This window comes from Anolis sagrei, chromosome 4 (assembly GCF_037176765.1).
Source record: "Anolis sagrei isolate rAnoSag1 chromosome 4, rAnoSag1.mat, whole genome shotgun sequence".
In the NCBI taxonomy this organism is placed as follows: domain Eukaryota; kingdom Metazoa; phylum Chordata; class Lepidosauria; order Squamata; family Dactyloidae; genus Anolis; species Anolis sagrei.
The window spans coordinates 189072323-189089910 of NC_090024.1; the positions used below are offsets into that span (position 1 = coordinate 189072323).

Sequence of the window (17588 nt, forward strand, 5' to 3'; positions counted from 1 at the left end):
GGCATTCCCCTGTTTTCTGACTGTTGTTCTTTATTTACTCTCCTGACTTTGGAGTTTTTTTAATACTGGTAGCCAGATTTTGTTCATTTTCATGATTTCCTCCTTTCTGTTGAATTTGTCCACATGCTTATGGTTTTCAGTGGCTTTTTTGTGTTCCACTCCCACTGTGGCTCATCCACAGAGAACACTTCGAGGGGCCCTGGTCCTGAAATGCTGGGGGTCGGAATTGTGGGATTTCGGGGTACCTGGCTTTGCATATATGCCCATAATGAAATAGTTTTGGAAGTGGGACCCAACTCTAAACACATTTCTTTCTGGATTGCTGTGAGTTTTCCGGGCTGTCTGGCCATGTTCCAGAAGCATTCTCGCCTGACGTTTCACCTGCATCTATGGCAGGCATCCTCAGAGGTGGAAGGGTCTCTTGGAAACTAAAAAGGGAGTATTGTTGAAGGCTTTGATGGCCAGAATCACTGGGTTGCTGTGAGTTTTCTGGGCTATATGGCCATGTTCAAGAAGCATTCTCTCCTGACGTTTTGCCTACATCTATGGCAGAAATCCTCAGAGGTAGAGGGATCCGTTGGAAACTACGCAAGGGAGTATTGTTGAAGGCTTTCATGGCCAGATTCACTGAGTTGCTGTGAGTTTTTTGGGGGTGTATGGCCATGTTCCAGAAGCATTCCCTCCCAACATTTCACCCACATCTATGGCAGGCAATCTCTGGCATAGATGAAGGGCAAACGTCAGGAGAGAATGCTTCTGGAACATGACCATACAACCCGAAAAACTTACAGCAACTATGTATCCGTGGAAGGTCCAGGGTGGGAGAAAGACCTCATGTCTGTTTGAGGCAAGTGTGGTGATACAGAACCGGCACAATTAGATGACACACACATACATAGCTCAGTTAAAAGCAATTAAATAGTATCATAAATACATATAAAAACCACAGAAGCAATAAAAACTATATAAATCTGTGTAACCAATGTCTTCTGGTTCAAATTCCTCATTTGAATGGACTTGCAGCTTCAAAGACTGCTTCCTGCCTGGGGGAATCCTTCGTTGGGAGGTGTTAGCTGGCCCTGATTGTTTCCTGTCTGGAATTCCCCTATTTTCTGAGTGTGGTTCTTTATTTACTGTTATGATTTTAGAGTTTTTTAAATACTCTAGCCATATTTTGTTCATTTTCATGATTTCCTTCTTTCTGTTGAAATTGTCTACTTTCTGTTGAAATTAACCTCACAACCTCTGAGGATGCTTGCCACAGGTGCAGGCGAAACGTCAGGAGAGAATGCTTCTAGAACATGGCCATATAGCCCGAAAAACCTACAACAACCTAGTGATTCTCGCCATGAAAGCCTTCGACAATACATTGCTTCTGCTGTGCTTTATAAAAAGGAAAACCAGCCTGTCTTGCAAGCCTTGCAAATGCTGATTTGTTATCGTAAATGTTTGATTTCTATACCTATATGTCTGGGGTCACATGATAATTTCTCAGGCCAAGGGGGGTCGCAGAAGGAAAAGCTTAAGAAGTCCTGTGCTTGAGTGTCTCCCTCCAGCCCTTCTAGCCTTCTTCGATTTTTCATCTCTCCTTCATAGAATCATAGAATCAAAGAGTTGGAAGAGACCTCATGGGCCATCCAGTCCAACCCCCTGCCAAGAAGCAGGAATATTGCATTCAAATCACCCCCGACAGATGGCCATCCAGCCTCTGCTTAAAAGCTTCCAAAGAAGGAGCCTCCACCACACTCCGGGGCAGAGAGTTCCACTGCTGAACGGCTCTCACAGTCAGGAAGTTCTTCCTAATGTTCAGATGGAATCTCCTCTCTTGTAGTTTGAAGCCATTGTTCCGCGTCCTAGTCTCCAAGGAAGCAGAAAACAAGCTTGCTCCCTCGTCCCTGTGGCTTCCTCTCACATATTTATACATGGCTATCATATCTCCTCTCAGCCTTCTCTTCTTCAGGCTAAACATGCCCAGTTCCCTAAGCCGCTCCTCATAGGGCTTGTTCTCCAGACCCTTGATCATTTTAGTCGCCCTCCTCTGGACACATTCCAGCTTGTCAATATCTCTCTTGAATTGTGGTGCCCAGAATTGGACACAATATTCCAGATGTGGTCTAACCAAAGCAGGTTGTACTTCTATATACTTCCCTCTTGTGGTTGCATCTGAACATTGCATGTATACATTACATATTTATTCAGTTTTGGGCCCTTAAAGTCCAAAGGGGTAGATTTTCATAGTTGAAGCTCCACTAGTATTTTAAGTTTGATAATGAAAGATATGTGTACCATGTTTGGTCCAGGACCATCAAGCCATTTAGGTGCCTTTGTAGAACATACATACATATTTTCACTTTTATATATATAGTGAAGCAAAGTTTGCATACATCAGAAGACGAAGGTATTACTATCTCAGCCACCCTTGTGAGCAATTGCAGATTTTTTTTTAGTATTTTGGATTTCCAAATGCTCAATCTGTATTCTTTGTGAGTCATTTATTATTTATTTATTTTACCCTGACTTTCTCCTAATATAGGGACTTGATCTGGTGAACGATAAATATAAAGCATGGCTAATAAAAACAATGCAAATGCATTAAAATAGAGTGTGAAATGTAAAAAAGTAGGCCAACAATTCGTGATGTTAGATAACTAAACATTAAAAATATCAAAATGTTTGAAAACTTTACCTTATGGTACAAATGCCAAGTCACCTAAAAGAAACCAGCACTTGCCAATTGCATAAGTATTCTGTCCTCTTTGCTATGGCAAACCTCAATAAGCTCTGGTGCAACCCTGTGCTTCCAGAAATCATATAAGTAGTTGAATGGAGTCCATCTGTTGCAGTTCCAGCACCACATGATCTCGGATTAAAGATATCTGTTTCTGAAATGTCCCAGCATTTGCTGAAGAGCATGTATAAACAAATAGCAGCATGAAGACCAAGAAGCGATCAAAATAAGCCTGTGCAGAGGCACCAGACTTGGAACCTTAAAAAAAAAAAACACCCCAAATCACAGAACACCCCGGAGTGCTGTTAAATCCATCATTACAAAATGGAAAGGATATGGTTCAATCGCTCTGTCTAGAGAATGCGGTCCACCAAAAATCTATAACCGAGTAAAGAAGACCTTTATCACAGAAGCAACCAAGAGACAAATGGTAGCCCTAAAGGCGCTAGGGAGAGCTGTGGCTCAGATGAAGATAAATGTTGTGACAGCTGACAGTTATCCCCTTGGCACTCCACAACACTGGGCATTATAAAAGAGTGGCAAGGGAGAAAACAATTCTGAAAACAAATCCATATCAAAGCCTGTTTGGACATTACAAAAAAGCATGTGGGAGATGCAACAAACAGATGGAAACAAGTTCTTTGGTCTGATGAAGTCAAAACTAAACTTGTAGGCCTTGCCACACAACATTATGTGTGGCACAATCACAAGGAAATCAATGGTATTCTTCACATTATTTGGAAGGCTGATGGCACATGGCCTATGGCCTGATAGCTAAGATCATATATCCTAATATCCATGCAGTCTGGGTTTTAATGCTTGAGATAATAGGTCTTGCAACCTTGCCTCATTTGTGTATTTTGAGTAGTAAGTAGGAGATGCTCAGTTTAGACTCTTGGAGTATAATTTATCTAGCATTTTCAAATAAAACAAAAAGCAATAGAAAATGTCAGCCTCCGGTTTAACATACAGGACATTTCAAAAAGATGGGCCCTATTTGAAATAGTTGTATCTCTGCAACCATGTGCCACCCATGAATTAAACTCTTACCATTTGAAAGGGTGGGGCACTGAGTTTTACCTAATTAACCTTAGATGCATCTTCCAGTGCACAAACAGCCCCTGGTCTCAGTGATTCACAAGATGACAACCACACAACGTAAGGCTTAATGAGATACTCTCCATTTGCAGAATTATTTAGTAGATTTGTTTCTGGCTCAAAATGGCTAGTAAAACAGGATAACTCATGAAACATTTGTAACTTTTTTTGTAATTGTAACATGATGCATACACTGCTTTGAAATTGGGTCCATTGTTTTGAAGCATCCTATATTTATAGCATCTTATTTTTTTCCAGAAGTAACAGCATACTTTCACGACCAACAGCCATATTCTCCAAAGATCAGTGTGTCTCAAGACATCTGATGTGAGGATAATGTGCCAGGAACAAGTACCATATTTATTATCATTAACTACAACTGTTTCTCTCTCTCTCTCTCCCCCCCCCCCCCCCCCAAGAAGCTCACCAGGTACTGCCAACTGATGATTTGTGGACTGGCACAAGTCCATGAACCGCCACTTTAAGTAGTACTGCTCTAAATGAGTCCTTCTGTACATATTAAGACTTGTAGAACAAAAACTGAACTTTAATTGTTTTAGGCATCTGAAATTTTCAGTTATGACTTCACAACATGTGACATTGCCAGAACATATTATATACAGATCTACAGAGTGCAGCTAAAACATTTATGTCAGATTTAAAGCACCTGGTTTTTTTCATGTCAGAAGGGACAAGAGAAATTGCAAATCGCTTGTGGTGTGAGAGAATTGCCCGTCTGCAAGGACTTTGCCCAAGGGATGCCCGGATGTTTTTACCATCCTGCAGGAGGCTTCTCTCATGTCCCCGCATGGGAAGCTGAAGCTGACAGACGGGAGCTCACCCTATCTTGCAGATTCAAACTGCTAACCTTCAGGTCAACAGTTTAGCTGGCACAAGGGTTTAACCCATTGCGCCACCATGGCTCCTTAGGCACCAGTGATGAATACAGGAGAGATTAAAATTGTGGTTGCTGGTGGCTGAGTTTTTTGCACTGTTGAAGTACAATTTTTTCTGTAAAGTATTTTTCATATTATTTACTATACGTGGTACGCATCCATCCTTTGGGTGACATAGCTGAAGGGCTACTTCTGATAGACCAGTTAATGTTTCTGTTAATGAAAACTGCATTGTAGTTTTCTTTTGCATCCTCTCCTTTTTTTTGTTCTCGAGTATAATTTTGGAACAGGTGGTCTCACACATTTCCTGAAGCAACAACGCTCAAGGCCCTCTAACGCCCTCTTAGTAGTCTCTCTTTCACAGTGGAACAACTATACCTGGTTGGCAAACCTTAAATATAGATGTAGGAAATGATTTCCTTAATATGAATGCCAGCAAAGTGGCACTTTTGTCCAGGGAGAATTGCAGGCAGCTATTCAAATTGATTATTTATTAGTATTAGTACCTCAGCTTTCCCCTATAACTGGGACTCAAGGCATCACACAATTTTAAAAGAATACAAGTTAAAAACACACACAAAAATAAACATGAATATGGAATGACACTAATCATAGTATTAAGATAATTCAGAACTATGCTTAATAAAATACAATTTTAAAGATGAAAACTATTAAAAACAATTGAGCTAAAAATAGACCTTTAGCCTACTCTTTCAAAACTGTCTGATTTAAAAGTGCCAAAATATAAAAGGATTTTCCCTATCAAATGGAAAGGTGACAGTACCATTCTTGCTTTCCTCTGAAGGATTTCTGAATCTAGGGGCAGCCACTATCTTGCATCCCAACAACTGTGATGGATGGTATGTTTTGTTTGTTTTTTTGTGTCAGGAGTGAATTGAGAATCTGCAAGTAGCTTTTGGCGTGAGAGAATTTGCCATCTGCAAGGATGTTTCCCAGGGTAGCCTGGATGTTTTACCACCCTGTGAGTGGCTTATCTCATGTCCCCGCATAAGAAGCTGGAGCTGACAGATGGGAGTTCACCCCGCTCCCCGGATTCAAACCACCGACCCTTCAATCAGCAGTCCTGCCAGCACAAGGGTTTAACCCATTGCGCCACAAACAAAACATACCATAAATGGTAGTAAAACAGAGAAGGCTCTCTCTATCTCAGAGCCCAGGTAGGCACATACAGGGAGATACGAGCTCCCAGATAGCCTAGATGTGAGCTATATAGCGGCTCATATATCATAGCCAGGACTTTTATTTTTGCAAAGGAACAAACTGGCACCAGTGGAACTATTATTAACAGGGAAATTGTATGGTCATTTTAATTTCTCTGGTTAATATGATTGCAGCTCTTTCTATTAGTTGAACTTTGCAAAGTTTCTTCAAAAGAAAGCCCATGTAGAGCTTGTTGCAGTTATTTCAAACAGAATGTAACTAAGGTATGGCCAGATCCTGTGTCTCAAGGAAAGGGGACCGTTATGCAAAACGCTCTTGGTCTCTGCAGAAACATGGGCTTCCAGGTTCAAAGCCGAGTCCAGGAGTATTCCCAAATTTTCAAGCTTTAAGGAGTGTAACCCCTATCTAACACAAGCTATTGCCTGATCTGCATTTTGACTGATTAGGGGCACCTCTGTCATGTCTGGATTAAGTTCCAATATGCTTGCCCTCATCCAGTCCATTACTTGATGACAAGAGGCTGCTTTAGAATTGAGAAAGCATCTTTAAATTGAGGAGGAAGAGTAATAAAGCTAGGCGTCATCCACATATTGATGGCACCTTGACCCAAATTGATGACCTGTGCCAGCAATCTCATGTTATTTATGTGTGTGTGTTCAATGGCATGGGTGAAAAAAAGAGTCCTGAAGGACCCCACAGGCCAAGGTCTACGGCATTAAACAGGAGTCCTCATCTATCACCTTTTGGATTGCTCTCCCTCGGAAGGAACAGAGCCACCACAAAACTGTGCCTCCAAGTCCCATCCAATGAGGCAGTGTAGAAGGGTATTGTGGTTGATGTTATCAAAACTTGTTGAAAAGGCCAGCAGAACTAACAGAAACACTCTTGCCCAATTCTCATCATAGGCCATCCTCCATGGTGATTTAAGCAATCTCTGGGCACATTTACACTGTATAATCAATGCAGTTTGACACCACGTTAAATGCTACGATCCAATGGAATTATGAGAATTGTAGTTTTACAAGGTCTTTGGCGTTCTCTGCCAAGAATGCTAGATCACCCTAGGTTCTACAACCAGATTGAAATGGTATCAGAAAATATATGCCTTCTTTTTGCATAGTGCCTTCTCTGCTCAAAAGAACCCCTTTTCAGATTCAAGTGTTGATCTGCTCCTTTTTCACCACTGTGCTTCAAGGCCTGCCATCACTAGCATATTGTGCTTTGTCAATATTGATTCAGTAGATGCATTCCCTGAAGACACAAAAGAACCTGTGAAATTTAGTAAGCACCCAGCCTCCTTTTGGTCTTAGCAAGTGCAGGACTATCGTAGATGTCAGAACAAAGAAAAAAATGCCCTCAAGACATCCATCTGTCTAGCTGGTGCTACAAAAGATGCTGTTGGAATTTAAGCACGTGTTTCCACATTTAAGAAGCCTGAAAAGCAGTTACAGCTAAATTTCTATCTATTCCAATTGAGTTATAAGCCTAAGCAACAGCCTGTGTACAAAATTCAGAAAAATACCAGTATTACGCCATGCTTGGCAACTGATATGTTTGCACTTCTTGCTACTACCTGTTGACCTAAATTTGAATGGTAATTCAATAGTTATATTAGAAAACATTAATAGGATGCATAAGCATAGTCTTAAAGTCACCAGTTACAAAAAAGGTTATTTCAAACATGGCTCAGTAGAATACCAAAATCCTGTTCTCTAACGACTAAAAATTATAAACAGGCCTCAACAGGATTAGAAACATATTTTTCCTCTTAAATGTTTGTGTGTGTGTGTCAGGAGCAATTTGAGAAACTGCAAGTCATTTCTGGTGTGAAAGAATTGGCTGTCTGCAAGCACGTTGCCCAGGGGACGCCTGGATGTTTTACCATTCTGTGGGAGCATGAGAAGCTGGAGCTGACTAACAGGAGCTCACCTCACTCCCCCCGATTCGAACTGCCAATCTTTTGGTCAGCAGTCCTGCTGGCACAAGGGTTTACTCATTGCATCACAGGGGCCCCTCTCTTGAAGTGAATTCATAAGAGTTCAGCAAATTGATTTCTGTACCCACTGCACCAGCAATATATTTATGTTTCATACCTCCCACCACGTGGGCTAAAAATACAGTCTTCACCTATTTAATACCAAGAAAACCTCTAAACTTCAAAAAGCACTGCGTAATCATGATTTTTTTGTAATGTATCAGTTTAACATACAACCCCCCCCCCCCAACACTTCTCTCTGTATCTATTAACACAGGCCTCTCTCAAAATATATGTGGTAGATTGTGATTAACTGACAAAATGGGGATTTGAATTATAAAGAACTTTTTAATAAAGATTTTTTTGTAGGAGCTAATAAAGAGTGCCAGAATTTGGAAAAATGCCTAAGAAACTTTCACTTAATAGAATATGGTTATTGCACTTCCAGAAAAAATATGATGAAAGGAAAAATGAAATAGGACCCAGCACAGATTCTCTAAGGAAGCTACTTTACAGAAGGAAAAGTGAAAGTATGTCTCACTGGAAAATGTATATCAGCACAGCCCAGCGGTTCTCAACTTTCCTAATGCCGTGACCCTTTAATACAGTTCCTCAAGTTGTGGTGATCTCCAACCATAAAATTATTTTTGGTGCTACTTCATAACTCTAATTTTGCTACTGTTATGCATTGTAATGTAAACATCTGATATGCAGGATGTATTTTCATTGTTACAAATTGAACATAATTAAAGCATAATGATTAATCACAAAAACAATATGCATATATTGAGAAATATTTATTTCTATTTACAAATAAATGAAATTTTGTCTTGAAGCATAGTATAACATGGGTAACAGTCTTAATGTAACAGTAAACTACATTACTACATTTTGTGACAGTGTAAAACGCCAACGTCATTGCAAAGGTTGAGATTGCTTCTTTCTCACCAGATCAGAAATTCTCGGGGAAGTCTTTGCAAAAGCACAACGAAGATCATCTTCCTCAACAAATATACTGCTGTTTTTAGACTTGCTAACCAACAAGCTGGAAAACCCTGTTTCACAAAGATATGTTGTTGGAAATGGAAGAAGAAGGCGCAACACAATCTCAGAAAGAACAGGATAGGACTGCAAACACTTGATCCAAAATTTTGCAACTGGCATTGTAGAGAAATCAGTTTTTGCTGCACCACTGTTAATAAGTTCAATGAACTCCTCTTGGGCTCCTTCAGGGACATCTTCAATTTCAACTGAGAATGGGCTTCTGGCAAGTGCAAATGGGGTGTCAGGTAGATTTGGAAAGTACAATGGAATTTCCTCAACAAGCATGTGAAAGTGTTCCTTCACATAAGTTATCATTGTAATCCTTTTGTCAGGTTCAATGTCATGCTCCTCAAAGAAAGCAGATAAGGTAGGCAACATGTAAATTTTACTTTCATCCAGTTTTTTTTGCCAATGCTGGAGTTTCATTTGGAATGATTGGATCTTTTCATACAAATCAAGGCATGTTGTGTTTGGTCCTTGCAGCGATGAATTCAACTCATTAAAGATGGCAAAGATGTCAACCAAATATGCTATTTTCTTCAGTTCATTTTTATCACTGAAAAGCGCTTCGTACTGCGGTCTTGCTTCCTGATTAAAGAATGTTTTGAGTTCATCACGAAGCTCAAAAACACGTTTTAAAATGTTTCCTCTCAACAACCATCTCACTTCAGTATGAAGTAACAGAGCATTGTTTTGCGCATCCAACTCACTGCACAGTTGCGAGAGCAGTTGACTATTTAAAGTGCTTGATTTTACAAAATTGACAGAACTTATGACACTTTTCATTACTTCTTGTAACTCTTGTGGCAGTGTCTTCATTACTAATATTTGCCAACGCATCATAGAGTGAGTTCCAATGACTTTTGGTGACTCATTCAGTACCAAACTCTGAAATCCAGATCCACATCCTAACATAGCTGGGGCACCATCTGTGCAAACACCACAAACCTTTTCCCAAGAGATCGTATGCTCTTTCAGAAATGAACCAACTGTGTCAAACACACCACATGCAGTAGTTGTCATTTCAAGTGGTTTGCAAAAAAGAAACTCATCTTTAAAGTTGCCATCATTAATATACCTCACGTAAACCAGTAATTGTGAACAATTTGTAGTGTCTGTAGATTCATCCAGCTGGATACTAAATATTGGAAGTGGAGCAGATTTAATTTCCTGGATAACCTGATCAAGAATATCAGCAGACATGTCATTTATTCTTCTCTGGACAGTGTCGTGAGATAAAGAAACTGCACTCAATGTCGTAACAAATTCTTCTCCGATCATATATTGAACAATGTCTTTGGCTACTGGCAACATTAAATCCTCAGCAATGGTGTGAGGTGCCATAGCTCTGGCAATTCTGAGTGACACCACATACGAAGCTTCAATGGCTGCTACATCCTCATTATGTCTTCTTTTTCTAAATTTCTTCTCTACACAATCCATTGTCGTAGGATGGTTTGCTAATAAAAAAAATAACAATAGCTTTAATAATACAAAAGATGATACATGCCATAGTTCAGTCAACACAGTCCATTAAACTTTCCTATGCTTTACCATCCTGTGTTTTTTTAACATACCATCACAAGGGGGCAGTATTTACATCATCCACAGCTGAATATAAAAAAAATTGATCAGCATCCAGATTAAGCTCTCATGGTAGATTTTTTTTTTTTGGCAGTAGTTGATGATTTTGCAGTACATTATTTTACATTTACCCAGTAATTATAATTAATGAAGCGTTATTTTACCTCCAATACTGCTTTCAACACGCGTGTGACTGATCTGCATAACTAATTATGCCACCAACCCTGTTACATATATTTGTACGGGTGCATGTGATGGGGTCGGTGATGTCATCACACTGGGTACTCATATGTGGATGTATCTGCATGTGGACAGATCTGCCTGGAGATGGATAGAGGAACAGTGTATAAAAGGAGAAGGAGGGATGGAGAGAGAAGGAGAGGACAGGGCCCACTTCATGGAGAGCATGAGGTGCAGCAAGAGGAAGAGAGAGGTAGAAGATTCTGCTGAGGATACAGGCAAACTGAGGGAAGGAAGGGTAGAGTGGGAGAAGGCCCCACTGCTGCAGCCCATGGCAGGGTCCCTTTGGGGGGAAGCCTCCTCACCTTCTCTTTCTCCCTGGGATTTGGCCATGGAGGGGCCACTCCACCCCTCTTTAAGCCTCCCATTCCACACCTTCTCCTTTCCCCCCTCTTTGCTCCTAAGCAAACCTCACCTCCATCATTCTCCTCTATTCCTTCTAAAATGGCAGATGGGGGAAGACTGACTGACATCACCAGAGAAGAACATGATTCTGGGAAGCGAAGGGGGTGGGAACAAGTTAGCAGTTTCTCAGTTCCTAAGACCATTAGAAATATGTTCTCTGGTGGTCTTAAGTGACTCCTGTGAAAGGGTTGTTCAACCCCCAAAGGGGGTGAGAACTGCTGTCCTAACACAATGGAAGGTACATTAATAACTAGACTATTAAATTTAACAATTTATTTTTAATGTCACATAGGGAAGGGCAATCAGGTGATGTTTAATGTCTGTTACAAAAGGATCCAGACCAGGGATCCCCAAACTAAGGCCCATGGACTAGATGTAAACCTCCAAAATCATTTACCCAGCCCCAGCCCTAAACTTTAGACTTGCAGTCACCTTAAGATTGTTACTTGAAGGCACATAACAACAATCCTAATTAATTTGAGTATCCCATCAGCAAAATAAATAAATAAATCAGGCCCACAGTTCCCATTGAAATACTAAATACTGGTGAATTTATGTTGGTTAAATTGTTCTTCCTTTTAAATATTGTATTGTACTTTGCACTACAAATAAGATATGTGCAGTGCATGTAGGAATTTGTTCGGTTTTTTCTTCTTCAAACTATAGTTCGGCCCCCCAACAGACTGAGAGACTGAGAACTGGCCCTTGGCTAAAAAGGTTGGAGGACCCTTGCTCCAGACCATTGAACACTTTTCTGCCACAAGATGAGGACCATTTTTTTTCTGGACCAAAGACTAGATAAAGAATGGGAATAAAGAAGGTAGGAAATGAATGCAAAGCAGTGGAGATCTGCTAGGATTTCTGTTGCAATAGAGGATGCTACAATTTAGTCCTATTGATCATAACATCCCAAATTTTAGATGGTGAAAAGATCAAATGCACTGTGAAGAGTTCTAGAAGAATTGTAACCACAACCGTGAAGGAGAAAGAAAATGACAAAACAGATTCAATGCAAATAAATGCACAGTGCACATTGAGGGAAATATCCCACACTCACATAATCAAATCTTTTGACTTTTCCAGAAAAGAAAATCTATAGTAATTCTGGGGGGGGGGGGGGGGGGGGGGAGTAAAATAGCAACTCTGCATGATAGGAATTATTTAAAAACAGATATATCCTTGCACAGCCTATTTTACTGTTGTATTTAGAATACTATGGAGCGCTCTCATTGTAGATCTCAAGAAAGGATATGGGCCAGAAATGGGATAGCAAATTATCATGCGGGCTGAGCACTGCCAATGTCCTCCACAAACACCGTACTGCCCCCTACCCAAGTGAAGGCTTTCATACAGGGACAATTTCATCCTAGATTTTGTGTTTCCTCCACCACAGACACCCCAGTGTTTCTGAGTCTCTCCATTGGTATGGAATTTGCATGACCCTGCCCATTGCCTCTCCTATAATCCTTTCCTATTATTTTCTAAGGCACACAGTAAGGAGAGGAACTGATTAGCAACGGAAGGTACTAGAGAGATTTGGGGAAATTTCAACATGTAGTTGTGATATCGGAGATGATCCCTCCCCCCAGGATTCTGTAAAACAGGGGTCCACAAACTTTTTAAACAGAGGGCCAGTTCACAAGTCCCTCAAACTGGTGGAGGGCCGGATTATAATTTGAAAAAACAAAATCATGAATGAATTCCTATGCACTCTGCACATATCTTATTAGTAGTGCAAAAAGTACTTTAAAACAATACAATAATTAAAATGAAGAACAATTCTCATAAATATAAGCTTATTAGTATTTCAATGGGAAGTGTGGGCCTGCTTTTGGCTGATGAGATAGGATTGTTGTTGTTGTTGTTGTTGTTGTGTGCTTTCAAGTCATTTCAGACCTAGGTTGACCCTGAGCGAGGACCGGGTAAATTACCTTGGAGGGCCGCATTCGGCCCTCGGGCCGTAGTTTGATGACCCCTGCTGTAAAAGATAGTTCAAACCAAGGAATTCAGAGTTTTACCAAGGACACCAGGCTGGAATGATCCCATAATCCCCTATCTCTCCCCCATGTGGAAACCTAAGGCTCTTTCCATGGCCCCTCATGGCAATGCCCCTGTAACCCAAACTTGCATCTGACCAGTTTGGCTATTATTTATTAATTGGATTTATAGTTTTCTCCTCTCCAGTGAATGGATCTCAACCTTCAGCGCTCACAGTAACTCCAATGTGCTCCTCATGGACTCTTATGAACTTTCCAAGGCTCCCTATAAACTTTTAATCAACCTTTAAGGAACTTTGGAACTCTCGGGCACCCTCTGCCAAACCCCTGTGAATCTTTTATGAATTTCCACAACTTTTTAATGAACTTTCAATGGACTTTGGGGGGAGGGCTGACAGGGCTCCCTTGACCTTGCATGATTTATCCTTCCTTGCATGTTCCCCTTCCCCATATGTGTGCATGTCTATATTTATGAAATGTGAAGAAAAATCTACTTTTTTCAAAATCCAGCAACTCACCTGGCTCAGGAAGTCCCCTCATGCTTCCTGAGCTACTAATCCCCTAACAAAAGGTTCCACCAAGCCCATTTGCATGGATAATAATTAAATGACTATTGACCTGGGCCTCGGAGAGCAGGAGGCCACCCAGAACAAAAGGGTCTATGGATATATGGTATCACCCGATATAAAGGTGTCTTCCTGTCTGCGAGGAATTAGGACTTCACCACAGCTTCTTCCATTATGTCAGCCCTGCTGGCCGAAACCAGTTCCAAAGTTCATCAACGCACCCCATATCTCCAGATGATAAAACAAAGGACCTGGCCACTTGGGCCAGACTACAGATGATGATTCCAAGGAACTTAAACAATAAACCTGGCCAGTTCGAGGGCTTAAGCAATCGCTGAGCCATTTTGCAAACATTAGTCATTTAAACCAGTCAACTGGACATTTCTTCATTGTCTCTCTGTTGCCCGACTCCCTTCCACCTCATTGGCTGAGAGACCAAAGCAGGGCTCAGGCTGCCATTGGCCAGCTTGCTGACATCACAGCCAATTGTAACGTCAGCTTGGGGGGGGGGGGGGGGATTATTTATTTATCGTATCAGGAGCAACCAGACATTTGTATTACATTTTTAGCAAAACAAACAGACAAAACACAAAGTTTGCAAGCTTGGTAGTTGATCAAATGTCCTTTGATCAGTAGCTGGCCACTTGGAGTGCCTCTGGTGTTGCTGCAAGAAGGTCCTCCATTGTGCATTGCAGCAGGACTCAGGTTGCATTGCAGCAGGTGGTCAGTGGTTTGCTCTTCTCCACACTCGCATGTCGTGGATTCCACTTTGTAGCCCCATTTCTTAAGATTGGCTCTGCATCTTGTGGTGCCAAAGCACAGTCTGTTTAGCGCCTTCCAAGTCGCCCGGTTTTCTGTGTGCTGGGGGGGGGAGGGTGCCGGCTGGGCATGGGAACTTTTGAATCTAAAGCTTATAAATACTGTATCTCTTTCCCCAATGGGCATATTGATTTGTTTGGCAGAATTACTGCAATCGTCATTCTTTCCAGCTGGAATGCAATAAACATCTCAGTGGTTTTCTCTTCAGCTTGGTGAGATTTATTCTGGAATATTGGCTTCTCTTTTCTCACCAGGCTACCCACAATGGCTTGGGCCTAATCCACAGCCATTCTAACCTGCTTGACAACAGTTGTAGGTGCTGGGATGTATAGATCACCTGCAATCTAGGAGCACTTTTGTTGGGTTTCATCCCTGAGTGCACAAGTCTCCAGCTCTCAATGAGTAGTTAGCTTAGATAGACTGAGGGATTCCTCCCCAATTTCCTCTAGCTAGTTGATTTTAAGAAGGGATTTGTCTTACTCATCTTTGAATGGCACTATCTCCTCCCCCTTTGAATATCTAGGAATGTGATCTTTTCCTCTTTTAAAAGTATTTTATTGCCCTGGGCTGGCCATGTGGCCTGTCTCCATTTTCTGGCCTCTTCTCCTTTTGTCTTCTCTAGAGTGAGGAAGCATCTTGCCATTGTCAAAGGCAAGATGTAATAGATATAGTTACTTTTATTATTTTTCTTTTCCTTTTTCTTAGAAGAGAGCTCCTGATTCCTAACAATTTTGCACGCCACCAACAATTGACCTGGAACTAACTTGGCCAGATACTGGTCAAAGGACATTTAATCAACTACCAAGCTTGCAAACTCTGTTTTGTCTGTTTGTTAAAAATTTGTTTAAAATGTAATACAATTGTCTGGTTGACATGATAAATAAAATAAATACTAACTTGGCACACAGAACCACCATGACCAACAAAAAATACTGGAGGTCTTTGCAGAGATTTATAGGAGTTGTAGTTTTCGCCTATATCTAGAGTTCACTATGAACCCAAACAATGATGGATCTGGACCAAACTTGGTATGCATACCCAATATGCCCAAATTTGAATACTGGTGGGTTTTGAGGGGAATTTGCCTGGGCATTTTGGAGTTGTAGGCACTGGGATTTATAGTTTGCACACAGAGCCCACATGGCCAGCAAAAAATACTGAAGGTCTTTGCAGGAAATTCACTTTGACTTGGGGGAGTTGTAGTTCACCTACATCCAGAGAGCACTGCAAACCCAAAACCAATGGAAATGGACCAAACTTGGCACAAATACCGATATGCCAATATTTGATTACTGGAGGGGTTTGGGGGGAACTGAACTTCCTTTCTGGAAGTTGTAGTTCACCCACAACCAGAGAAACCGACCCCCACCGATGATGGATGTGGACTAAACTTGGCACACAGAACCCCCATGACTAACTCAACCTACTGGAGGGACTGACTCACCATAGTGGGAGTTGTAGTTTACCCTACAGCTAGAGAGCACACTGAACCCCACCGATGATGCATCTGGAACAAATTTGCCCAATATAACAAACTTTAAGTATTGATGGAGTTTCCTGGAGTTAACCTGGCATGATGGGAGTTGTAGTTCACCCACAATCTTATGCATTTTGTACAATTAAAAATTGACTTTTTCAAATAACCCAGGCAGCTAGTACCCAAGCTAGTATTATATAAAATGTAATATATATATATAGAGAGAGAGAGAGAGAGCATATACAATACATATATTACATGCAATGTTGCATATAATAATATGTAACAAAACAATACATAATATGCCACAAGCTTGCACGAAAAAGATGTATTTGGTACAGTTTGTGTTCTTATCCAGATTCATTTTGTTCCACAACTGATTTTGGGGGGCTTATGCCTGAGTAGGATCCTCTCAATCAAATTTTATTTATATTTCACCTATCTCCCCATGAGGACTCAGGGTGGCAGTGGGTCCTGCATTTGGAGGAAATTATAAAACAGACCTTTAACATTAGTAATCAATCAATGATTGATTGAACATTAGTAACGCTAATTGGAAATATTTCACTACCCATCCCCCTATTATTGCAATTGGAAGTATCCCCCCTCACCAACTGAACTTGCAAGAGAAAAAATATAATTGCAAGATAATAATTAAAATCACAGGCCTCTTTCACACTGCCCCTATAACCCAGGATATTTTTTATCTTCTTATCCCGAATTATCTGGCAATGAAGACTCATATAATCCAGTTTAAAGCAGATAATCTGGAATCAGATCCTGGAATATAAGGACAGTGTAGAAAGAGCCACCTTGGAAAGGGGGTTCAGGAACCCTCTTTTCTCACCATCACCTTCCTCTGGACACTGACCTGAACGCAGAAAGAAGTCCTTGCTTGCAGATGACATAGGGACAGGCTGGTGAGTAGGACCCGCTTATTACCAACAGCAGCAGAACTCCGCTCAGTTCGAACTTCTCCTCGGAAATGATAGCGCCACGAGAGAACCCCAGGATGTAAACTCTCGCACCTTCCCGCGAAAACGTGCTATTAGATTAGCCAATCAGAGTTGCGTGGTACAGCCAACATCTCAAGTGATTGGACGTTCGATGGCTTCCCTTGCAAAGGGGGCGGGGCTTAAAGCAGGAAGCCAAAACTTTGCCTTCCTTCTCTAGGCAAAGCGCCAGCATTTAACCCTTGCCTACTCTCCTCCCTAGGCCAAAGCTTTTAAGGATGATCAGGCCTTTTCCACACAGCTGAATAAAATCCCACATGATCTGCTTTGAACTGGACTATATGGCAGTGTGGACTCAGATAAACCAGTTCAAAGCAGGTCCTGTGAGATTTTCTGCCTTGATATTCTGGGTTATGGGGCTGTGTGGAAGGGCCCTCAGTCGCCATTACGATTTTATTATTTAGAATCAGAGTTGGAAGAGACCTCATGGGCCATCCAGTCCAAGCCCCCGCCAAGAAGGAATATTGCATTCAAAGCACCCCTGACAGATGGTCATTTCATCTTGTCCATTTGGCCTGCCCATTCTGTTCGATTTTATTTTATGTGAATTTGCTTTATTATTTT

At 41.2% G+C, this 17588-nt stretch overlaps 1 protein-coding gene across 1 annotated transcript; it reads right to left on the reverse strand.

Moving 5' to 3' along the window:
• Nucleotides 1–8660: 8660 nt before the first annotated feature.
• On the reverse strand, nucleotides 8661–17040 carry LOC132773699 (protein FAM200C-like). Its single transcript, XM_060773116.2, has 2 exons — nucleotides 16883–17040; nucleotides 8661–10383 (listed from the first exon to the last, which is right to left on the reverse strand). Exons 1-2 carry the CDS (start codon nucleotides 16917–16919, stop codon nucleotides 8795–8797), a joined length of 1626 nt encoding a protein of 541 aa, XP_060629099.2. The 5' UTR covers nucleotides 16920–17040; the 3' UTR covers nucleotides 8661–8794.
• Between the last annotated feature and the right edge of the window lie 548 nt (nucleotides 17041–17588).

Bases quoted from the DNA above. Each gene is read 5' to 3' on its own strand.
- LOC132773699 (XM_060773116.2), bottom strand. From the start codon at position 16,919: ATGTCATCTGCAAGCAAGGACTTCTTTCTGCGTTCAG. The intron at 10,384-16,882 runs GTCAGTGTCCAG...TTTTTTTATTAG, and splicing joins GGACTTCTTTCTGCGTTCAG to CAAACCATCCTACGACAATG.